The 25,784-nt window shown below is 41.2% G+C and overlaps 1 protein-coding gene across 1 annotated transcript in view; it reads left to right on the top strand.

Moving 5' to 3' along the window:
- The window catches only part of PKP3 (plakophilin 3), an 80,367-nt gene that overhangs the window by 18,442 nt on the left and 36,141 nt on the right, over nt 1–25,784 (top strand). The window contains exon 2 of the mRNA XM_081936841.1: nt 18,885–19,074. Within this exon, the coding sequence (XP_081792967.1) occupies nt 18,885–19,074 (190 nt within the window). The remainder of the gene's footprint in view (nt 1–18,884; nt 19,075–25,784) is intronic.

The raw sequence follows: 25,784 nt of genomic DNA, 5'->3' as shown, positions 1-25,784 counted from the left end.
AAGCGTTCACTAGGCCCAGGAGCCAGTCGCGTGTAACCTCCCAGGATGCCAGTACAAGCCAGGAGGGACACGGGTCCAGTAAACATGTGGTAGGTCGCAGTCGTCCACGCAATCTGTCCAAATCCTCAATGGCAACCAAGTCAAACTCCTCCTAAAAAGGTTTCTCAAGACTCGCCACTGGCGTCTCGACTGGGCCACTGAAGGGGACCCAATCCTTCCGGATTTGAGCGATTTTATCCTGCAGATATTTCCCAAATTCCTCTGCCCTACCCTGTAAAGGGGCCTCCCGCGGCCTCTGAAACAGAAGGAAGTGGGACACCCGAAACAGGGCGGCAGGGCGGTTCTCTGCAGATGCAATGAGAGCGGCACAATATTGGCGTTTGGCCGTTCTCAATGCCACTAGGTACGTCCTTAAATGGGCTCGTACCTGTGCTTGGTCAAATTCGGATCGGGAGGATCTCCAACGACTCTCTAGGCATCTCTTGCGGCGCTTCATCACCCTTAGCTCCTCGGTAAACCAAGGAGCCAGGGTGGATCGTTGCCGCCGGAGAGGCCGCAAAGGCGCCACCCGGTTCAAGGCCCCGGTAGTCGCATTATTCCACGCGACCACCAGGTCCTCTACCCGGGGGCGGGTCAGGGGTGCAGGAGGTGGCCCAAGCTCCGTCTGGAACCTATCTGGTTCCATCAGGCGCCTGGGACGGAACCATCTAGTGTTTTCAGGTTCCGCCTCCCCGCAGCGGGGGGTAGCACCAGGGAAGTCGAGTCGGAGGAGTGAGTGATCTGACCATGACAGGGGAGTGATGGTTAAGTCCCCTCGTCCCAGATCACTCAACCACTGGCCAGAGACAAAAACAAGGTCCAGGGTGTGTCCTCCCTCGTGTGTCGGGCCCTGAATCAATTGAGTCAGGTCCATGGCTGTCATTGAAGCCATGAACTCCCGAACCCCCTCGGATGCTTCTCCCACCGATGGCAGGTTAAAATCCCCCATCACTAAGAGTTTGGGGGTCTCAACCGCCACCGATGCGATCAGCTCGAGGAGTTCAGGCAGGGCCGATGTATAGCGAGGAGCCAGGTATACTATCAGCAGACCCAACTGTCTCCCAGGGCCCCATTTCACAAGGGATTCACACCCGGACGTCTGTGGCACAGTGGACTCCCTTGGCTCTAAATCCTCCCGGATAATCGCATTTGTGATGATCTTCCTCTGCCAAGCTCATTCATTCTCTTGAGGGAGAGGCCAAGAGTCACCCATCAGGAAGTCTTGTAAAAGGTTAGACTAGAGGGTGAGACACTAATAAATTCCACTCTTTCTGCTTAAATCAGCAAACACACCCTTTTCTTTTTTTTTCTTTCTTTTTTTTTGGCACATCTAAGCTTTTTTAAAAAATTTGTTTGAAACACTGCAAATCTGTTAGGTTTGCACAATACATTAAATAACACAGGATATTAGTTTATGGTTCAGTACAGTGTGAGACCACAGCCTTTGGCTTTGCATGTAGTTAAGTCACAACATAGCTTGTTTGAGCTTAACAAACTCAACAACATAAATTCAGTAATAAGATTTGATTACTTTGTCCTAGGTATATTGTTCCCAACCAGGGGTGGGTTGCTGCCAGTTTTACTACTGGTTCACAAACTGTGCGTGTGCACAATTCAATGTAAATTGTTCTTCGTGCATGCGCAGAACAATTTACAGTGAACTGCGCGCACGCAGTCACTAACATCCAAAATGGCAGTGGCCCAGTGGTGGCATGGGAACCAGTTTGGGGGCATGGCAGGTCTGGGTCATGCCAGTTCTGTGACCCAGGCCTGAATTCCACTACTGATTTCGCTGAACTGGGCCAAATCAGGAGCAACTCACCTCTGTTCCCAACCATTGCAAATTAAAAAGGAAGTGTGCTATATTAAAATACAGAATCTTTCTACTCCTTTTGAAAAGAGACTAGTTGCTGATCACATGCTACTTTTGGCTCGTCTCCTCCCTGCAAAAGTCAAAATTCTCCATCATGGCCACATACAAAAGAATGGAATTGGATCTGTTCATTGTTTCTTACAATCAATGAAATCCTATGGGGCCAGACACTCTGTCTTGTAGTCATGTTTACTCATGGTGCCTGGAGCCAAAATAAACACATTTTTATATTAAATTCACTGCTTCTTTTTAGATATGTTCTGATTCTCTCTATTCGAGTTCCTGGAATATATTTCCAACAGCTTTGATTCCCTCTTTGATGGCTCAAACATTTTTACAGGCTTTGGCCGGCAAAAATAGCAAATATCTTGAACACATTTAATGCGAAACATTTTTTTTTAAAAAAATGTACTATGTTGTTTCAATAGCATTTGTGGTATTTTAGTGTTTTCTGTTGATATGCTTGCTGATACTCATCCAGTATTGTGAAACTAGAGTGGTAGACAAATTATGTTAATAGATGAATCAAAACATTAATAAATAAGATGCTAACATGAGATAAAAATAGTTAGAAGAACATAAAAAAATCTTCTTAGATACTCTTTGTGGAAATGACCAAACAGCCTAGCCAGAAGGCTTCTTAGCACCATAATGTTTGGTGTTAAAAAGCCATGGAGAAAATCAATCCACCCAATTGAAGTCCCCCATTTCTACAGTGTCAGTAAAAAGTCCTCACAAAGCAACCAAAGCGGTTTCTACCTCAAACTTAGATCTGAATCCTGCTTAAAATGGATCTAGAGCAGAGAGTTTAAAACTTTTTCAGACCGCATCATCCCAGAGCCAAGATCAAAACCCAAAATTCTAGTGATATAAAACTGGCAATAAACAAAACTTTTCCTTGTTGTAATTTGTTTATTCGACTTTATATATTAGAGGAGGATCTGTGCTTATTTGGAGATACGTTTCTGCCCTTAAACCTTCACAGAATTCCCATCAAGTTCTCATGGAAACCTAAGGTTTCATGGAGTACGTGGTCAGGCTGTGTACATTGTTTATAAGGAAATGCAATTGCAGTGGTCAGAAAGGTGATGAATGGAAAAAAATAGAGAGCAGAATCACGTTGGAAATTTAGATAGTATAAAGTACATGGAACAGGAATTAAACATATAAATAATTTTTCTCTGGATCTGCAACTTTCATCTGGATCCTAAAATGGGGTTGACGCAGTGGGCCAATTTCAGTCTTCTAATTATAGTTTCAGTCATTACAAAGCTCCTGCGCGAGCTGCACTGGCTTCCTGTGGTCTATCGGGTGCGTTTCAAGGTATTGATTACCATCTTCAAAGCACTCCATGGCACAGGACCTAGCTACATGTGGGATCGCATCCTGCCCCATACATCCCTACGACCAATTCACTCTCACAGAGAGGGACTTCTCCGGGTGCCGTCCACTAAGCAGTGCCAGAGGGCGGCGCCCAGGAGCAGGGCCTTCTCTGTGATGGGCCCAGCCCTCTGGAATGACCTCCCCCCGGATATTAGGATTACCACCGACCTCCGCTCCTTCCGTTCAAAACTCAAGACCCACCTTTTTCAACTAGCAGGCCTGGCTCAACCATAGCTCCATTTTATTCCTCCTGGCAATTTTTAAACTTGTAATTTCTATTGGGGTTTTAATTTAACTTATTTTAATATTGCTATGTTATTATAATATTGTATTGTGTTTTATACCTCCTCCGTACAATGTGTAATTTTGTAATATGTGTTTTATTTATTGTACGCCGCCCCGAGTCCCTTTGTGGAGAGGGAGCGACTAACAAATTTAATAAATAAATAAATAAATAAAGCTGTATCAGAGAACCACCCCCTCTTCCCCCCAACTAGTCTGCAAAGCTGGAAATGTTGGAGATCACTGGGCTAGACTCTCCCAAGTCCAGATGGGAAATTCCACAGACTGTCATGGAGAACAACATCAAATATTAGCATATTGTATGGATAGTGTTGCTTTGGCTACTACTGTATTGTAATTTCTGATTACTACGCAGTGAAGAATCTTGAGCTAGACCTTCCAGAAGTACTGGGGCTTTTAGCAAGCCATAAAATCTCTGCTGTTAATAATAACATGCTGCAATACAATATGTGCCAGTAGACATGCAAACATTTCATTACCAGGCAAGCTAACATCTTCAGTTGTAGAATGGGGTTGCTTTCTGTTTATATGCAGTAGCTTGCCCTGTTGGTGCTGTTATGGGGGGGGGGGGGTCTCCTAGATAATGTTTGATTAGGTTGTTGTTCACTGCTTTTTTATCTGATATTAATCCCTGCTTATCTGTATTGATTGCTGGCAACAGGTGATCTAATCTTTTTGTTCCCTTTTTTAGTTTTTTATTGTCTCTTCTGAATGATGTGTAAATGTGGTTTATCTCTATGTGCCTTTTGATGGCTTGATGGCTCAATCTGTGGTTTTAAAGGCAGCAGGGGATTGTTAACCATGACAATGGGAAGTCTGGCTCTTAACAATAGCACAGGGTCACCAAATTAGATGAGTATGAGGTAGAATAAAACCTAATGGGGAATTGACCAAAGGCCTAAGGTAGCAGACAGGAAATAACTCTGTATGGAGTGGTAACCCATAATGTAATGTCTATAGTTAGAAATAATAGTAGACTCCAAAGAGACTTTTTTTTAAAAAAACCAGATTGCTGAAGCAGGAAATGAGACATAAAATAACATGACAAAAGGTCTCTTCAGCCCAGCAATCTATTTTCTCATAATCAACCAAGTCCCCACTCATATTCTTTAGCTACTTGTATTCAGAGTCATCTGTTTACATGTGATTCCAGGAAAAAAACACACACAATGCATCTTCAGCTGAAAGTCTCTTCAGTAGTCGAGAACTACCTGTAGTGGGAAAATTTTCAAATGCAAAACACAACTAAGAGTCTATTTAAGGATATTTTTCGCAAACAATCTCATTGAGACGATAGAAGACCTCAGTTCAGTGTTCTGCTATTGGGCAGTCCTGCTTGTATCTTACAGGAACTGAAATCTAAAGAGTGTCAGTTGGGGAGACTGCCTTAAGGAGTACTGCCTGTCAGCATGGATACTTGTGATCTAGGCTGACGAACAGACATGCTCAGGGTCCAATAGCTTCATGCATATCTACTCCAATCTCTATTTATTGTTTTCTAGCTATAGTTTCCAGATTTGCAGCCAACACTGCTACTGCCTGGAAATTTGGGAAGTGGTCATTCTTATACATTTGGAGCGTGCCCAATTGGGGACATAATCTAGTCTTGTTCCAATTGCACAGCAAAACCACATTCAGCCGTTGCTGCGGTTCTTTGTGGATATCAATTCGATTAAAAACATGCTGCCTTTTTACATGCTAAAAGTGCTATTGAAAACAGCAGCAGTTCTTGGTATTCATAATATTGATACAAACTGTCCTCCATCTGCCCCTTCCATTGCCATCTGCTATGATTTTACTGTACTCATGCATGAAGTCAGAGTTTCCAAAGACAGCTCATAGTTTTTCACTGGATGCAACTCTCAAATGGCCTCGTCTTGTGTTTCGCATTCATGGCTAAACTGCTTCGGTACACCAGGGGAGACAAAAAGTGTATTGATTGCCCTGCAAGACTTCCTCGGAAGGCTTTTGTGACTGACTGTGTGAGAGAAATTTGAGCCGAAGGAGAAACTGAATGACACCACCTGGAAAAGCAGACAGGTGGATTTCAAGAATTTGCTATTGAATTGGCATTTTCATGTGTCGGTCAGTGGCGTAGCGTGGGGGGTGCAGGGGGGGCCGGCCGCACCGGGCGCAACGTCTGGGGGGGCGCCCTGACTCACCCCGCGCCACCCTTTGCCGGACTGTGGCCACCTCTTTCCGTGCCCGGCTCGGCCCGCAAACTAAGCTCCCCGGCCCCGGCCCGCCCAGGCCCCTCCTGCGCACCGCCTACCTCCCAGCGGAGCTGGCAAGACCTGCTGCGCTGCCCCCGCGGGAGCCGAAGGAGAGCGGCGCTGTGCTCTGTCTGCCCGCCGCTGCAACGCCACCGCATCCTCCTGCTCCGCCTGGAGCGCCCCGGGGAGCCGGCGCCTTCCTGAAGCCCCCGGTGCGCCTCCCACCCCCGCGGCACCTGCTTCCCTTCAGTCGAGCCTTTTCCCGCTGCCCTTCGAGCTCCTTTTCGGGAGGAAGGCAGGAGGCCAGCATGGAGAGCCTCACTTGACTGATGCCGACCCAGGGGCAGCTGCAGTCGTGCCGCCCTTGGGTTAGGGGGCGCAAATTACTTGCCTTGCCCCGGGTGCTGACAACCTACGCTACGCCACTGGTGTCGGTTGTTTAAATGTCCCAGGATTAAACCCATTGTGCTGGATTATTCTGCTGTTTATGAAGCTGAGGGATTAAATAATAAGCTTAATACATTTTTGTTTTTAAGCCAAGAATAGGCTGGCATCAGAAGTAGATTTGGCACACATCAAAAATTTATCATGCTGAACTTAGAATGTTGTGCTGTATGGTGCTATGAATGCATCAACCCTCTTGAGATTTCTGGATATTCCTGATAATAGAGAATTCTAGAGGCACAACAGGAAAGGACCCTAGGCCTCCATTTGAAATCCAAATGGCACTGCAGAACATTACAACATCCCTGAGAGGTGGGCATTCTCCAGCCTGAGTCACTGCTTTTGTATGAAATCTGCATAAGCCTACATGTACCATCTCATCAAGATCGTCTTAACTCAGGATTGGTGATCATATTCCCAGAGGTTAGGAAATTTTGTATTATTCAAACAGAAACTTCTGCCTAGCAAATGTTGGGCAGTTCTAAATTAAATATAAAGTGCAATGGTAATAAATAGATTTTATTCAATGTTTTATAGTCTATACTCTGGACCAGGGGTGTCAAACTCTTTGAGGGCCGCATCAGGGTTGTGTTTGACCTCGGAGGGTCGGGGGGATGGTCATGGTGGGTGTGGCCAGGGGTGGGCGTGACAGGGGACTCGTGTCAGCGAGGCCAAATGCTAAGGCAGGACTTCCCTAAGACCCTCCCTCATTCTCATTAAAATATCCTTCCTTCCTTTTCTTCTTTTTCCTTCCCTCTTCATTCTCCTTTCTTCTTCCTTCCCCTCTTTCCTTATTCTTCCTTCTTTGCTCTCTTCCCTCTTCCCATCTTTCCTTCTTTGTCTTTCCTCTTTCCCTTTCTCCTTTCCTGTCCCTTCTTGCAATCCCTCAGTGCCCTGTTTTCTGCTGCAATGGCCTCCTGCAGCCCTCTGCCAGTGAAAATGAAGCTCAGGGCCATGTGCTCCCCCCCCCCGCCAGTTCCATTTTTGCTGGCAGAGGCACAACGAGCTGATCCCGAGGGCCGGATCTAAGTACCCTGTGGGCCAGATTCAGCCTGCAGGCCTTGAGTTTGACACCCCTGTTTTGGACAATCCAGGAATTCTCTTGGAATGCCTAATAGCAAGCAATGTTTCCTTTGAAAATGGTAATGGTGCACAATCTTTCCTTATACTGGGCAACTCCAAGAAAATATATTCACCGAGAGTGAATAGAGGATTAGAGATTTCCTTTTCAAAACTAGGCTGTCTCGTAAGAAAAAAATCATCTTTGGTGACAATGCTATTCTCTGTGTGCAAAACATTTTGAAAGGAAAAAAACAAGCAAAAGAGAAAAAAAGCATAGCACAAAGTAAACAGAGAAGATTTACAAACATACAATTAAGTAAACTGAGTATACATTATCAGAGTAATACTACTTTAATTAACCAAATTGAAAACCCATTTTAAAACTGCAGATCATTGTCAAATTAAATAGTGGTATTAATAACCAAAACAACACAAAGGGTAAACCAAATTGCTTGTATCGAATCAATTTAAAAAATCTATCCTTGTTTAACAAATAATTGAAAAATTAAATATTAAAATGTTTATATTAAAAGAAAGCCATATTTTAGATGTGGTAACAGATTTATAATCCCCAAACGTCTTCCATGTTAAATTCTATATCAGATTTCTTTTTCAGATATGAAATGTTAGACATCAAGGCATATTCCAATAACTACATTTGCAATTTCTGTACAGGAAGAATTTATGTGCTTTCCAATGAAGGACATAGAATATTCTAGCAATTATAATATATTACATACGTAGCGATAACATAGCACATACAGTATAATACAGTACATAGTTATAATGTAATACATATAATACAGTACATGTAATACATATAATACAGTACATAGTTAATATGTACAAAGCTAGCTTTGTATATTAAAATATAGTAATATTTATGCTAGCGTAGTTTTTATGGGCAGGGTTGACCATGTGATGATAAGCTTCAGTCTAATTTTCTGATGTCCTAATATTTCTCCAACATCTGTGGCTGATAACTTCAGAAGCAAAATGAGCTGTTTCATAGTGTCCCCCTTGGCAGCTGACAACCAAATGAGCAAGGATTGCCCGGGCTCTTGCATTTGTAACTGGCTAATCTGATTTCTGATTGATATTTCCAGCTGATCTGATTTCTAATTGGTCCATGTTATAGGAATCCAAGAAAAATGATTGGCTCTTCAACCTAGGTAAAGTTCCAACTGGTCTATATTGAAGAAATGCCTAATTCGCCTTGTTTTAGAACAGTAGCCTAAAACAAGCCACTGCTTGGTGTTCTTTCAGGTGAATCTGCTATAAATTAGTTTTGATGTTAATTAAGGGCAGTTTAATTTTGGTATAGTGTTTCAGTCTTTATTGATCTTCAAATTACCTTCCTGATTGTTAAAATTGTTAAGAGTGTTTACGTATCTCATAAGCAGCTGCACATGCTACTTTGACCTACTTGCTATTTTGAAAACATTCTATGAGTTAATGAACATTCTGCCAGGGAGATTAAGCAGACAATGCAATCCAACAATAAAAACAATAACGAATTTGCGCCCAAGACAAACTACATCCAGTAGGAAAGGTGATACTCTCTAAGAAAGTTACACAACCTGGAAAACCATTAGGGAAGCACAGCATAAAACCATCTTCAAGCCAAGAAGAAATTCAAGAAATTATTCACTCATCCAAGTGAATAATTGACAAAAATCCATTCTCATTAACAGCCATTTACCACATTCCCTGCAGTTGTGGACGGGTATATATTGGGGTCACAAAATGCAGTATTAATATGAATAAGAATATGAAAGGCATTGTTAGCTTGAAAAACTATGTGCTGCTTCATGATGGATACAAAACCCAATTTGAAAACACTACAAGCACTGATAACTATGTCAAAGTATAATGTGTAACTGCATAAAGAACCTATCAAGATACATAAACATTCAAACAACTTCAACATGAAGGAAGATTGTTCAAATAAAGCCTAGATCCCAGCTTTACTCTACATCAAGATTACAGTTATAAATACAGGCTCCAAATCAATCCTTGGTCAGTTGCCTGTGAGTTGCTGAAAAGTACACCACAAAACAGTCATTCTGCGCTTTCCCATCTGCCAGTGAAACGTTAGCGCGCCAGAAAACTAGATGGCACCCATTTGCCCTGGAAGCTTATAACTGCTTGTAGTAGGAGTTAATAGGAAGATGGCAAACTTAAAAGGGAAATTTAAAAGCCGATAATGCAATTCCACATATGTATGGTGAAGTGTGAGTTTTAATGCATGGGTGACAAAAATATATTTGTCCAAACTCCTACATTTTCACAATTCCAAAAAGTCCAGATTGTCCATCTACAGAGAATCCTCAACTTACAACAGTACATTTAATGACCAGTTACAACAGCACTGAAAAAAATGACTTATGACCATTTTTCACACATAGGACCTTTGCAGCCCATCCCCCCATGGTCATGTGACCAAAGTTCTGATGCTTAGCAGCAATTGACTCATATTTATGATGGTTGCAGTATCCTGGCAAAATGTGATCACCTTTGACAAACTTCTAATGATCAAATGGGACAGCCAGATTCCCTTAACAATTGTGTTACTAACTTAGCAATTGCAGTGATTTACTTAATTACGATAACAATAAAGGTTATAAAATGGGGCAAAACCCACCTAACACATTTTTCACTTAGCAACAGAATTTGGGGCCCAAGTGCAGTCGTAAGTCAAGGACTAACTGTATTTCAGGCATTTTTCAGCCTCTTTAAATTCCGAGACAGCACTGTAAATGTACTTTTCAAGAATATGTAAGAAATGCATTTTCCTGTTTGTTCTCTGAGTTTGCTTTAAAGTAAGGCCATTTCATGCAAGATTACTTGCAAGGCTCATTATATGTCAATACCTTTAGCTATGTGGTGCAAGCAGCTGAGGTGGCTGGAAGATTTTAGAAGCTTAAATCCAAAATATCTGCAGGTACCAGATTTGGGAATGGCTGCCTAGCTAATACACCTATTATTATTATTTTTGCTGTATGAGTACAATTTAATTTGACAGAACAACCAGAAAGGAAAAAACAGCAAGCAAAACCTGTATTGGAGATATGTGGATGATGCACCATTTTTGTGATGCAGGTTTCAGTGACATGAAAACAAAAAGACAAGGAAATATTCAAATGGTCTCATTCTAAATGTAAAAGTTAGCAGGTACGGTTTCTTTAATGGTTCCGGATACAAAGATAAATGTGCAAATTACCTCACCTTGATTTTTGCACCTAAGGTACTAGGTATACATTATGTCCAAAGATGCCCTTGATCTCATAGCAAGCCAATTTCAGATTTTTGACAAAATGAAAAGTGATCGGTAGATTTGAAGGGATTAAAGATCGTGATTATCTCTAAAGGAGTACAAAGTAGATTTATCTGATCAAGGTTAAAATAGATATGTGGTTATTTCTGCATACACTTAATGGATTTTTGCTGACCGGGGCTGAATGATGAGATTTCAAGGATCTGTTTATACATAAGAGATAAGATATGGGATAAAGAGATTATATTTTTAAAAGAAAATGATAAGTTGTTAAAATTGTTTACAATTGTTGTGACGAATGGCGGAGTCACTTCTTTTCCTTTGCTATACAGGTAGTCCTTGACTTACGACCACAAATGAACCCAAAATTTATGTTGCTAAATGAGACCTTTGTTAAGTGAGTTTTGCTCCATTTTATGACTTTTCTTGCCACTGTTGTTAAGTGAATCATTGCAATTGTTAAATTAGTAAAATGGAGGTTAAGGGAATCTGGCTTCCCATTGACCTTGCTTGACAGATCGCAAAAGCTGATCACATGATGCCAGGACACTACAACCGTCATAAGTATTAACCAGTTGCCAAGCATTTGAATTTTGATCATGTGACCATGGGGATGCTCCAATGGTCGTGTGAAAAATTGTCATAAATCACTGTTTCGGTGCCATTGTAATTTTAAATGGTCAATAAATAAACTGTTGCAATTCTAGAACTACCTGTATTCTTTCTTTCTTTTTTAAAAATATTTTCCCTTTTTCTGCACTTTTTTCTTTTTATTCTTTTATTTTCTGTAGGCTGTACTAGTTTGTAGTTGTGTTTAACTATAATGCCTTATAAAAATCCTTATTTAAAAGTGAATGCACATTGAAGAAGGGATGGAAGCAAAAGCCCATTCCCACTTTTATCTGATGGCTCCCCCTGCTCCATTGTTGGCAACACATACAGTACATTCCTTGCATCAGATGCTTTTAGTGGAGACTTTATCGCATAGCCCAGAGTCACCTTATAGAGGAGATGGATATTACATAAAAATGTAATAAATAAATACCGTGTTTCCCAGAAAATACGACAGGGTCTTATTTTCTTTTTACTTACAAAATATGGCCTTGGGCTTATTATAGGGGAGGGCTTATTGTTTTGGGGTTGCTGGGCGGCTGCTCCCTTGCGAACTGGCTCCCGAAGAGCTGGGCACAGCCTCAGGGGCGAAGCAGCCATGAGGTGACCAAGCTCACAAGCAACCGCCCGGCAACCCAGCTCTCCAGCTGGACAAAGCGCCATTCACTGACCTAGGGGGTATCACTAAGGCGCCAAGCCACGTGGCGCTCTGCCCCTTCCCAGGTCCCGCGGCTTGGCACATTAGGGATACTCGCTAGGTCAGTGCATGGAGCTTCTTCCTGGCTGGAGAAGGGGGTTGCACGAGTACCTGTTGCGCCTCCAGCAGGCATGCCTCCTAGCCTCAACATGTCCGGGCCAAACTCTCCCTGCAGCCGCCGCCGCTGCACTCTGAGCATAACGTCTTCTCCGGTTCTAAACTCCAAAACTTGGCTGCTGAGTCTTCCAGCAGTGGCCGCTCTAGGAGTGTGCTCTATGGTTGTGGGCTGGCTGCTGGAACTAGTTTTGGAGTGATACCCCCTAGATCAGTGAATGGCATTCTGCCTGCCTGGAGAGGGGGTTTGCCGGGCGGTTGCTTGTGAGCTTGGTCACCTCATGGCTGCTTCGCCCCTGAGGCTGTGCCCGGCTCTTCGGGAGCCAGTTTGCAAGGGAGTAGCCGCCTGGCAACTCCCCCCTCTGGCTAGGCAGAATGCCACTCCCCAACCTAGCGGTATTCCGAAGGCACCAAGCAATGTGAGCACCTTTCTCTCTCCCCCCCCCCGGCTCCTGTGGCTTGGCGCCTTCAGGATACCGCTATGTTGGTGAGCGGTGCTCTGCCTGGCCGGAGGGGAGGGGTTGTCAAGGGGGTTTATTTTCAGGGGTGGGCTTATATTTTTGCCCACGCGAAAAATGTGGCAAGGCTTTAGTTTCAGGGCAGGTCGTATTTTCGGGGCAACACGGTAAAAAAATAGCATAAAAAGCACAGTGGTCGCAGATAGTTGTTGGAGATGAGGGGAAAGCTTTCTCACCATCTGCCCAACACTTGTTACATTGGGCAAATAACATAATAAAATAAAAATAATAAATGTGGGATCAAACTACCATTTTTAAAGGAAATAACGAGGACAAGTTGTTCTGAAAGTAGCATCCCTGATTCTCAGTGAAATAGCACTAAAGAGCAAGCATGGGGGAAAGACTGACAACAAGATCTATCTCATCTGAAAAGTCTCAATCTCCATTTAGGCTAGAAAAGATCAGTATGAGGAGTGGCAGAATTGGGGTGTCCTTGGAACATTCAAGAGTACCCTACCGTTAGAAACAAAGAAGCAAGTACATTGAATCAGCACAAACAACACCTGGGACAGATTTTATCTTAAAAAGCTAGACTTGGAGCGGAACACATCGATGTCATGCATATTTTATGCTGTGGTCACCACAGGCTGACCCACTTTCCATTTTGGCAGACTTCCCACAAAGACAAAGTTTTCTGTGATGAATCATGAAAATGACCTCACACTGTTTTCCTGTATCAAGTCAACAGAGATCTCTTGGGTGGGATAACACTATTTGCACTTAGGCTGTTACAGATAAGAGTACAATGTGTCATGTTGAAGACTGCTCTCCCGCCCTGCCCCCCCCCTCACAAACCACCTAAGATTTTCTAGGATTAGTATTTTAAGTGTCTACTGGTGTACTCGTGTGCCTCCTAATTACTGGGATGCAGTCAATGTTATGTTGGGTTGAAACAGTCCCTAGGTTTCCCATCTTCACATGGAAATAAGATTGATTTAGATTTCACTTCTGGGATATTAACCAAAATATACCAAAAGTGACCAGGGTTATTTTTTACCGTTAGCTAGGAATACTATGTAGGACATGGACATGGCCAAGGTTGATGACCTAGTATGGACTTTCTGTAAAAGCCTCAATGAATTGGTGTCACCTAGGCCAGTGGGTCTCAACCTTCCTAATGCCACGACCCTTTAATACGGTTCCTCATGTTGTGGTGACCCCCAACCATAAAATTATGTTATGTTTTCCGTATTTTTTCAAAAATATGTGTTTTCCTATGGTCTTCAGCAACTCCTGTGAAAGGGTTATTCAACCCCCAAAGGAGTCCCGACCCACAGGTTGAGAACCACTGACCTAGGCTGTTATAGGAAATATGGAATCTATACCTTGTAGTTGTATCTGTGTGTCACATTTCAGCGGATGGTAATGTTGGAAGTACTGGATATGAGTTTGAAGAAGATTGTGCAATGTTCTGAATGAAAATGATCAAACTAGAGGCTAGGGTGTGATATTCTTTTAGTGACATAAATGGATGTCTGAAAATAAGATGACAAGAGTATAGAGAATATGGTTAAGTTATTTTGAGACCAAAAATAACTGGAAATGATGATATTTGGTGAGTAAGTATTTAGAAAAGTGTCTATTTAATATGTATACAGTATGTTGTTTAAATAAATGTTTCTGTATTTCTGTACATGAAAAAAGAATTATTTAAAAAGCATCACTAATTTTGTTTTTATCATGAAAGACTAATACAAAGATATAAGTATAATAAGAATTTTTCAGCATGGAACAGATTATTATTTGTCAATAGTGGATTTTGGGGGAAAGGGACATGGAAGAAATGAAAGACGTGAAAAGAACAAACATGAACACAAAACTATTGCAAGAAGATAAAGTGTAAATCCTCTATGTAGAGTTCTAGATAAAAATAGAATCCTCTATTAAAGTTGTAGTTTAATTTCCCAACAGAATGAATGGAAAGGATATGAAAGGAAGTATGATGTGAACACTATTTGGAGTAGACATTTATATTACAGAAATGTGTAGAGTTACACTAAGTACCGGTATAAAAAAGAATGCCTGGGGAAATGATGATTCCTACAACATTCCTTGGGATAAAGTACAGATATGAAGATGGAGATGGCAATGACGATAGAGATAGATGATAATGTGGGAGAGAATTAAAATATGCTGCAAAAAATAATGTACTAAATAATGTCTAAAGAGACAAAATATAGTTGCAAAAATATAATCAAGGCAGGTTAAACAAGGAAAGAAAATGCAGAACAATTTTGATATAAATGAAAATACTATATGATTAAATAATTTATATATTACTTTGAAAGTCTGTGAAGATAGCAAACAAAGAGTCTCCAGCAGAGTGCATGTAATTAAAAATAAATGTGATTTGGATGGAACTGGAGTGTGGCAATGCTGGTATAAGAATATTACAGTGTTATATGGCAAAAAATGTGATATGTTGAAGGGCGAGTTTGAAAGAAATACTATTAATGCTAAAACATATGAAAAAAACTGATAAAGAAGTCATAAATGTGAAAATGCTTTCAAATGGTAAGGCCACATAAATGGACATTTTTCTGGAGAAATATTAAAATATAGTTATGGTTTGTTTATGGAACAGCTACATCACTTATTTACGGCTTGAATTACAGGACGTTATGTACAAATATGGAACTGCAGTGTTCCTGCAGTGCTTGCAGTTTTTTTTAACTGAATGAAGTAACATATATATGATGGAAGCATGTACAGAATGAAAATAAATAGAATACCTTGTGAAAGATTCAACACAGAACAGCGAGTATGATGAAGATGTATAATGTCCTTGGTCATTTAGGATAAATAGATGATAGACAGACAGACAGACATGGAGATAAAGATAGAGATGATAGAGATATATAGAAAGAGAAACAGATATGAATTTTTGTTATTTGCAATTTATCTACCATCTCTATACAGGTAGATTTAAATGGTTTGCAGATATTAGTACATGGAACAATAATAAGTCACACATGTTATATTCATCCATTAACTGAAACTCAAGAGCATAGATAATCTTATCTCCACAATCAGTGAAGAAGGAAGGAGAAATTTTCTGATAGTGAGAACAACCAACCAATGGAACAGCTTGTCTTCAGAAGTTGTGTGAGATTCATCACTGGAAGCTTTCAAGAAGAGATTGGATTGCCATTTGTCAGAAATGGTGTAAGCAGGGTCTCCTGCTTGGGCAGGAGGCTTGACTAGATGACCTACAAGGTACCTTCCAACTCTGTTAATCTGTAATCAGTCCCTGAATGCTTTCTATTCAGTGGCTTTCTATGAGATACGTTTTTTTAAAGGAATCTCTGGAAGGCCACGCAAATTAAGGTTATCCTCATTTCAAGGGGCAGCTTTCCATAGAATTCCATGGAGAATGCCTTCAAACATGTCTAGATAATCCATATCCTCTATAGTCATCTACAAGTGCTAACAAACTTCTCCAAGGAATGCTTGGGCTGACATCAATGGTGCATTACTAAGTGCATTATATTTACGCCGATCTCAAGTGGTTGGCTGAGAATGCAAATGATATGCCACAAATTTTAGACCTATTGCATAATGCAATGAAAAACATGAATCAAAAAATTAATGTATCCAAGACTATGGTATTATGTTTGATAGAATACATTAAAGTGTTTGCAAGTTATACATAAACTTTAATATGTAAGCAGAGCAAAATGCAATTCTATTTCCATTTTGAATATAGTACTGGGAAATGCTTAGATTGTCCCAACGTTTGACTTAATTGCTGCACAATTGTTGTGGGCCTGTTTCCCACAACAGAGGGTCACTCCTTTTTAACAAAGTCATCTTCCTTTGGGAATGCTTTCTTATCCAAGAGGGTGGTTCATACTTTAATCACGAAATGTTTAATAACTGGATACTCAGTGTTGTGCTGTGCTGTGTGGAATTCATAAAGCTAAGCAGGGTTGGGTCTAGTTATTACTGTACTATCATCAAGGCTACATACCTCCAGAGAGTCTTTCGTCTGGACATCTGACAGCACTTCGTAAATGCTAGTTAATTATTATTTGGCTATAGACCATACAAAGGAAACAATTTTACGAACATGGTACATATAATAATTATTGTGCCAGGCGAGCCGCAGGCTGGCACATTGGCAGAAATAATTGTTGTTTCAAGAATGAACCAAATTAGTAATATGCAAGAGGGGAGAGGATGGCTCATATCTACTAGTATAGTCAAATTTTATTACCGTAGTACTATTTGGAATATCATCAATCCTAAAATCTCACTGCATGGTTCCATCCCTTCTGAAGGTACATTGCTTGCAGCCATATCTTTACAGACTGGAAATATCTGAGCTACTTTAATATAATTTAACTGTTTCTTAATATGTAAATATCTCTCAGTAGATAGATATAACTTAATCAGACAGCAACAAGGTTGACGGAATGACATAAGAAGTGGGTGTCAGATATAGGACCAATTGCTGCCATATAGAACATACTATTACTGTACAGAACAATAATTCTAGGTACCCACATAGTAGCTAGAAACCAGCCTGGCAATTTATTTATTTTTAATCCCAGAAAAAAGTAATGGCAATCCTCTTTCATATTATTGGTAAGGAAAGTCCCTATCCTCACATTTGACTTGGGGAAGTCTTGTTTGAGTGCAAGGTGCAAGCACTCTGCACAGCATGTTATTCAATCATGGGCTGTTTATGCATTTGTATTGCCTCTCAGTTAAGCCAATTGGAGACAAGCATAAAGGAACAGGTTGCAGAGTCCAGTAACAGGCAAAAGGTTACCAAGGGGAGGAAAAATTACTTGCCCAAAGAAACTCACAAACTTAAATGCGTGTAAGCAGCAGCATGTAAGGAAATAATTGACTGTGGTAGTATCATATGGTAGTAGTATCATATGAACAAAGGTGTGTGAGAGAGTAGGGAGGGGGGAGAGAATGATTAGCTTCTGCCAGATAAGCAGGATGAGCAATGACACGAGGGCTGTCACCGCAGATATGTGAAATTCTCTCTGCTTCTTCTGAAATCGGGCAAGTTTAAATGGTTGTGCACACACTCCAAAGAAAACGAAAACACAGCCGAGGGATACACGTGGGAAGTTGGGAACCCCTTGCAGGAAGTTTCCAAGCCAGCAGCTGCCACCGCTCTGATCTCTGCCTTCGTAACTCCCACCAGATACTTTTGCAAAAGGGAAAAGACTGCTGATGAAAAGAAATAATAATAGTAATAATAATAATAATAAGCCGCTCTCATAACCCTCCCTGCTTTTGCTCCCTTTGAAACTTCTTTGAAGTCCAGCTATCGGAAGCGACGCGCGTCCCTAGTTAATTGCCGACCGGGTTGTGCACGCTCGGCAAGGCAGAGGCGCCTCCCGGGCTTCTGGGTGGGGAAAAGAGAGAAAGCAGCGCGGGGACTTTGACCTTCGTCGGCTGGAGCGCCAGTCCTCTTCGCTCGACGCGTACTTTTTATTTTTGGCAATGCGAGGGGAGCAAAACAACAAAACACAAACCGGGCTCGGCCGAGGCGGGACAGCCGCGCGCCTTCCCCCTCCTTGCTTTCTTCCTGGCCTTTCTGCCCCAGGGAGTCCAAGCAATTTCCCTAGCCAGACCAGAGCGATTTGCAACTTTCGCTCCCATTACAGAGGAGGAAAGGAGATGGTACCCCCACTCCACCCCCTTCAAGCCCCGGAGGCCTCGCCGCACCCAGAACCGCTTCTGCTGGTTTGCGGAGGCTGACGAGCGGCAGGGCAGGGCCGGCGGTTGCATCGCGGGCACCCTTGTGATTCTGTCGGAAATCTCGCAGCTTGCTAAGCGCCTCACCTGCTTTTTTAAGGTGGAACCGGCCGGCCTGCTCTGCCTTAAAGCCCGCCTTCCTTACCGGCGTCAATTGCTAGGGAAATGGGTGTGATCCCGTAGGTGTGTTACAAGTAAAGGGGGGGAGGGAGGACTGGGCAAAGAGAGTCCCAGGAGACCAAAACAAGGCTGGCGGGGAAGACGGGCATGGCGCGGGACCGGGGAGGTTGGAGAGTCTGTGCTTGTGCGCCCGCCCGCGCCCCGAGTGGAACAACTTTCTTGAGCTGAGGAACCGAAGTAGAGAGGAAAGGCCTGCCGGAGGCCACCTGTAGACAAGTTCGCGCTTTTTCGGAGTGTGGAACTGGCCCGCTCGGGCTCAAGAGAAGAACAGCCACAGTTGTCGGAACTTTTTTTCCCCCCTTCTCCCGCCCGAGCCATTTCTTGCTGGGTCCAAGGAGGCCTCGGGCAGAAAAAGAAAAGAAAAAAAGCCGGGGCCTGTTTGAATGTCCCGCTTTGCTAGGCTGCTGCCACCATGCAGGAAAATAATTTCTTCTTGTCGGCTCTGCAGCCGGAGAACGGCGTGTGCTCCTTGGCGCTGCCCTCAGACCAGCAGCTCGACAGGAAGCGCAAGGAGGTGCCGGACGCCGAGCTGCTCAAGAACGCCCGGGTGCAGGAGCAAGTCCGGATACGGATGCTGCAGAAGAGCTACACGGCTCCCAGGAGCAACGGAGTCTTCTCGGACTACGCCGAGTTGAAAGGTAGGCGCTGGGGTGAGGGACGGCGGGTGTGTGGGGGGGGGGGGAGGGGTTGAGATGACCTTAGGCCCTTCGGGCAAAGAGGGTGGAGGCGTCCATTCTAGGGGACTTGCGTGGGTTGAGCAGGCCGTTTAACAACAGCCGTTCCCCGCGAATGCTTTGCGGAGTGACAGTTCTCTCTCCCTAGTTTCCAGGGTAAACAAACAAACAAATCGTGGCTTGTCAAAAAGCCACCCAGTGATTGCGTGAGAGGTGAACTGGGATGCCTCTTGGCTTAGAACTTCTTATAACTCTAATAAGCGTCTAGGCTTAGAATAAAAAGGACACTTTTTATTGCACCCAATTCCGATTGTTCAGTGAATTCTCCTAAGTTTCTTCTCCAACGTTGCATCTATAAAAGGCCTGGACTTTGGGGGAGGGAAGGGGGGGAGCTGACTTTGGAGGAGTTAGTTCAAGAATGCTGATGCAAATATTGCTTCCAGAAATATGTTGGGTTGGGTGTGTGGCCTTGACTGCAGCAATGTAATCAGTTGAAGCTTCTTTGAAATCTATGAAACAGTGATTAGCTGTGTAATTAGAGGTGCTTTCATTTTAAAAAAAAATCTTATTTTTCCAATTGCAGTTCTAAGTTAATGGAAAGTGATGGGAAATCCATGTGTTGTCTTCCATTTGTAGCCTTCTATTCATCTCAAATCTATCAGAGATTTGTCAGTCAGAAGGAGCGGTGCATAAGAGAGATGTTTTGCCTTTCATTAATTTGGTTTTTCATTAATTTGGTCTTCAAGGTAGCTATACCAGCCTATGTTGCATTGCTGACTCCCAGTTTTGTAGGAGACAGCCTTTAGGTTTTAGATAACTAGAATACTCCTTCATTCCTCTTTTTCCCCAGAAAAGAATGTCATAAACTGAAGAAACTCAAACTATAACTATTCTTCCTAAACCAATTCAGGAATATTATATTTCATACTGTTCTTTTTTGAATCTCATCTCCAACACTTATCTAAAGCTTATCTAATGGTGAAAAAGTAGAAGGAATTTGTTAAGTTAATTGTTTATTGATATATTATAGTTATTCAAAATATTACATAATACAGAACCATTATCAGGATAATACTTTCTTAGGAGTTGGTGTCACTCAATTACTGTAAATACAGCTGAATTCTAGTAAAAAGGTTTAAGACTGAACATAGTGAGATAAACAAGATGGGAAGCTTGATCCCAGGCATGTTTACTTGAAGATTATGTCCCACTGGATTTATTACGTGTAAATGTGTGTCTGAGTTATTGAAAACAGTGCAAGTAATTCAATAGCTGAGCAGAGTAAGATTTGAATTTGCCCTTACCCTTTTATTTCAACTACGCATTTTCCAATGTGAATCAGGAGTTTATTTCTCACTAATTAACAAATGTCTTGTTAGAAAAGCCTTCTTGTCAGAGTCATTATGTCTTTCAGAGTTGCATCACTGGCAAAAAAAAATCTATTTGGTGTCATTTTCACAACCCCAGGATCTCTGGAAAGTTGTATCAGTTGGATGTCTGCCAATACAGGAACTAATAAAAGCACTGAGCAGAATTATAGTTTTGAACTTCACATTTTTGAGATGGCATCTGTTACAGTTATACTGCCTCTAATTACTAGGCTTTTGCTCTGTTACATCTGAAAAACTGACTAGTATTTAAAAGAAATCCATTTTGTTTCCTTTTAAGATGGCGTCTGAGATATTTTGGCTGCATTTCTGTTCATTATTTTTCATGTTTTGTATTGGGAGTTTGAGACAAACTCCCAAATTAGGAGATGTGGTATAAAAAAATTATTAATTTAATTCATATGTATATAAGTAAGCCACCAAAACTAGTGAGACTTCACATTGTACTTTCTGGCTCAGGAAGTTTGGCTTGAAAGTTTCTTCATATAATCTTTTAAGAGAATACCTTAACTGTTCTGACATAATTGATAAATTGGGAAGAAAGTTTCATAAATTATTTAATTTATCACTGTTTAGCTTATTACATACAACTTCAGTAGAAAGTCTGGATAAAAGTTGCCATCTCTAATTCTTTATCAGGAAATTATATATTATCTGATAAATTCAAGTCAATATGACAATTTGCTCTTCTCTAGTCTTAGCTCTGCTGCAGAGTAGGTAACTGGAGAAGTCTGGTTGAGACTTTGGTGTGAGTTGTTGCTGAGACAGTGGTTTCTTAACATAGCTTATTTGAACTCTCCTTGACACTGTTTATCAACTCATTGTTTTGCTTCATGAGTTCTCTGAAGTTCTTTTGAATTTCTGTATTAAAAAGCATTGTGATGGCTATCTTAAGTTATGTCTTCATAACATTCTGAGATTACTGAATGGTAGTAGATTCATTGCACAGGATTATGCTAACTAAAATTCCTTTGAACTGTACTCTGATTAATGCTTCAGAAGTGGGTAAACCACTTTTGAAGATACAAGGACCTTGCTTTTTGTGTCTGCTTATCTTTTGATATATCAGTCTAATCTAATCATAGACTAACCCCGTACCCTGTCCTGGTGTCTATCCTATATGTGTTACAGTGTTGTTATATATCCAATAGAAAGATAGGATTTATACAAAGTCATTATTAAATAACATGGGGATCTTAAATTGGATTGAAATAGGAATTATCCACAGTTATAAAACAAGCAAGTAACTATTTCTAATCAGATTATTCAGGAAGTAGTAATGTATTCCAGGATGAAGGACCTCTCACCCTTTAGTTATTGATGAGCACCAATACTGAGCTAGTAGGGTCATTATTTGCAGGAAGCTGGAATTTGTATTTCTAGAAAGCCACACATTTCCCACTGACAACCTATTTATCAGAATTATGCAGACTTCAATACATATTTCTTTTTCCCCATAAAATGCAAGGCATACATAGATAGGATTCCTATTGTGGTACAGACCTGGTACAGGTTCAGCCCTGGCTGCTTCTAAAACATGTTTATCTTTAATGGATGTAGGATAGACAGCTATCCAATGGGGTCTAAATTGTTTTGTCTGATAGGGAATCGTTCCTAGACCAACAGTAGTTGAGAGACTGGGCTGAGACTTTTCAAAACAAGAGCCTTACCATTGACAGAAAGTATGGTGCTCAAACATGTCATACTGCAGTGCTCCCTCCAGAAATCTTAAAACTTTTATCATTGCTGGCCATTGCCCATGCTCAATCATGCTGCCAAGAGTTTAGTCCAACATATCTGCAAAATACTAGGTTGCCTGCAGATGTTACATAGAGAATACTAGCACAGTAAAGACACTGGAGGGCCAATTTGTTTCTCTGCATTTTTGACAGAGTTGTCTGTAGATGTTCTCAATCATGGTTGTCCCAAAAGTGCTTTTCAAAAGACAGTTGGACTTTCTTATTTTTTTTTTCCTGGAAAACATTTCAGTTCTCATCCAAGAAATTTCTTCAGTTCTGACTGAATTATGGGGAATGGATCAATTTAAATGCTTTGCAGTCATCTGGTTATTAGCGCTCTGAAGGTTGGCAGTTAGCTCTGTGAGAGTCACTGAGGCCACTTGTGAGTTTATCTGTGTCCTCAAGGTGACCTGAATCAGAGTGCAAAAGGTTGTGGAACCTTCTTGGGGGAGTTGAATTTTATAGGTGTTTTCAATACTGAGAAATGCTGCATCATAGAAATATTGTCAGACCATGGTGTCACAATGGCTTAGAGATACTTTTGGCTCACAGGTCACATGCTGCAACTCCCCCTCCGATCCCATTTTAAGGAAAAAAAGAACATTTCCATTCTAAGAACATTTGTTATGAAAGACTTCCTCTAACTAAATATGGATTCATACTATACTATATCAGCAGGCTCATATAATAAGATTACATGAAAATCTCTCTCAGTTTGGGGGTAGGTGTAGATCTGGATAAAAAGATTCAGTATTATTAACTCTTTTCTAGTCTGAATGGATGCCCTCCAGTGACTGATAAGAGGTCTTTCACCTTCAAATACAGGGATGAGGTAATAGTGTCTTTAAAGAGCTTTTGAAGTGTTTACATTTAAATCTTTCAGGGGGAAAAACAAAGAATTTCCTGTTTGTTCTCTGTTTTCAGTAGATATAGAGCTGGGGAAAGGGGGTGTCTCAACCACAGCATGCAGCATAGTTAGGTTTAGGGAAGTGTCTTCCTCCTGCTATCCTGTCCTCTTTGCCACATTTGAAAAAATTGTGATGATAGCATACAGAATTGATTTTAATTCTTTTAAGAAGCATTTCAAGTATGATATACTTGCCTCTGGAAAGAGAGGAAGCTGGACGTTGTATACATCTTCTGTCCCGTGGAAGTGATGGAACAAGTGAGAGAAGACAAGGGAAGAAAGGCAGAAACTGCCGCAAAGAAAATGGAAATCAGATTCTAAATAACATTGTTGAGAAGATGACCAACTGGTCATCTCAGCTCAACTGTGCCTTAAAAAGGAATAGGCAGTAAGCTAGTAAATAAACATCCTACAGAGATTGTTTCGACCTGAGAAAGGAACTCTGTAAACTTGTCTTGTGCCTTCTTACACAGAACATAGATATTAACATTAGTCACCTATGCCTTTAAATATTCTAGAATATTTAAATGGCGATATCTACACACACACACACACACACACACACACACACACACATTAACTATGGTACATGTCCTATATATATTCTTATAGTAACTATATTATATAACCTTGTATGTCATCAATCGTCTTTGGTTTCTTGCCTTCCCAAAACTGAACTGGGGAATCCCTTTATGTATATGCTTTGAGAAGGGATTGCAATCCTTCTCCGGTCATCGGCCTTGACTCAACTGATGTTTTGTTGACATATTTTCTTTTCTTTTTCTTTTTAAAGCTGTTTTTTAAAGTACCTGTTTTTTTTCTGCTGTTTGGCTTTTGATGTAGTAGATCTCAGGGAGGAAAACGTCTTCTGTTTCGAAGCTTAGGTCTGAAAGATTACAATATAATGGTTTTCATAGTAAAATTGTTGTGTGCTTTAAACATAGGCTTCTGCAGAGTCTTTTCAGAAAGATAGAATAGTCCAGTTGCAAAATAATACTAGTTTAATCGTTTAAGACAGGAGTGTAATTTCCAGTTCCACAGCTGATCATGGACACTGAATTCTGCCTTTGTGATCTTCAATACTCTCACTGTTACTGAAGAGTAACAACATATTTTTCTATCAATTTTTGTGCACAGAAAGCTTAAGCAAATCACCATGTGCTACCCAAAATTTCCAAGATTGCTAACAAGGTAGAAGTAGAATGAGTGAGAATGAGGGGGGTGGGTGGGGAGGAAAGCTTGATCAAATTTATTCTGGTACATTCAACAGGGACATAATTTACACACATTATTTATTTTTATTACTTACTTATAAAATGTACATTCTACACTTTTCATTTGTGAAAGCACAAAGAAGGCAAGACATTTTGAAGAAAGGTAAATATTGTGTCCTGTTGCAGTTCAAATTGGTGCTAGTCTAATGTAAAAAAACATAGGAATAGAAATGAGAAAGGAACTTAGAGCTGGTTTAATGAGACCTCTGCTTAATGCAGAGTACAATAAACAGCATCCCTGACCAATAATGTCCTAGTCTTTTCTTAAAATTCCTGTTTGAAGGATTGTCTACAACAGGGGTGTCAAACTTGATTAAATTGAAGGCTCATTAGGGTTGTATTTGACTTTGGAGGGGCAGGGGGCGTGGCCAAGCCAGCTCAACGTCACTCTTGTCGAGGGTGCCAGCAAAAATGGGCTCCCGAGCTTTGTTTGTGGCTGCAATGGCTTCCTGCAACCCTCTGCCAGCGAAAATGGAACTCGGTAGGGCTGCCTGTGGCCCTACCGAACTCCATTTTCGCTGAGTCACAATGGGCCAATCCTTTGCTGTTTCCAGGGCCCGCCTCGTGGGCCAGATCTAAGTACCCCATGGGCCGGATCTGGGCCCTGGGCCTTAAGTTTGATACCCCTGGTCTACAATCTGCGAGATAAGTCTGCTATATTGTCAAACTATTATTAGTAGAAAGTTTTTCTCATACTTAAGCACAATCTGATTTTTTTTGTGCTTCTTATTTATTCAAGTTCTTCCTTTTAAATCAATGGGGGGGGGGGAGCTGTTCTGCCTCCTGAACAGCAGCTCTAAGTGATAAGTCGGCTGTTCTCTGTTCTTCCTCTCCCTACCAGCAACTCTGTGTCCAGCACTGAACTCTTGTTTCTTTTTTGTTTTGCTTTGTTTTAAAGTTGCCATTGGCAAGACATTATCATACTTTGTTCTTTGATGATGCTATTCAAAAATAAATATACTTTTATGTACGGAAAGAATGCCCTGTTGTACTGAAGGCATTTAAAAGAGTTTTATCCATTTCATAAGCAGTGCCAGTGGCATCCTTCCATGGTTGATAGGAATATATACATAAAACAGAAAATAAGTTTTATTCTTAGCTTAGAACAAAGTACCCCACTCAAATGTTCTCTCAAATGTTTCTACTCGGCTCTATTCCATTAGAATAAAAATTGAAACAGCCTGAACATCCTCCCCTCCCCCCAGCAGAATGAAACTTGTATTATTCTGAAGATTTTAACCAGAGGAAAAAAATGGAAAATCAGAGATCACTTTTGCTTTCTTGAATATGCAGGAGTAGGTAGGTAGTAGTCTATGCTGAATGATACTAATACCCGCGTTCTAGAAAATGTGCTAAGAGCATGATT

The sequence above is a fragment of the Natrix helvetica genome (genome assembly GCF_964273705.1).
Source record: "Natrix helvetica genome assembly, chromosome: 1".
NCBI lineage: Eukaryota > Metazoa > Chordata > Lepidosauria > Squamata > Natricidae > Natrix > Natrix helvetica.
The sequence above is the reverse complement of the archived record's forward strand: the minus strand, read 5'-3'. Positions and strand labels throughout refer to the sequence as shown.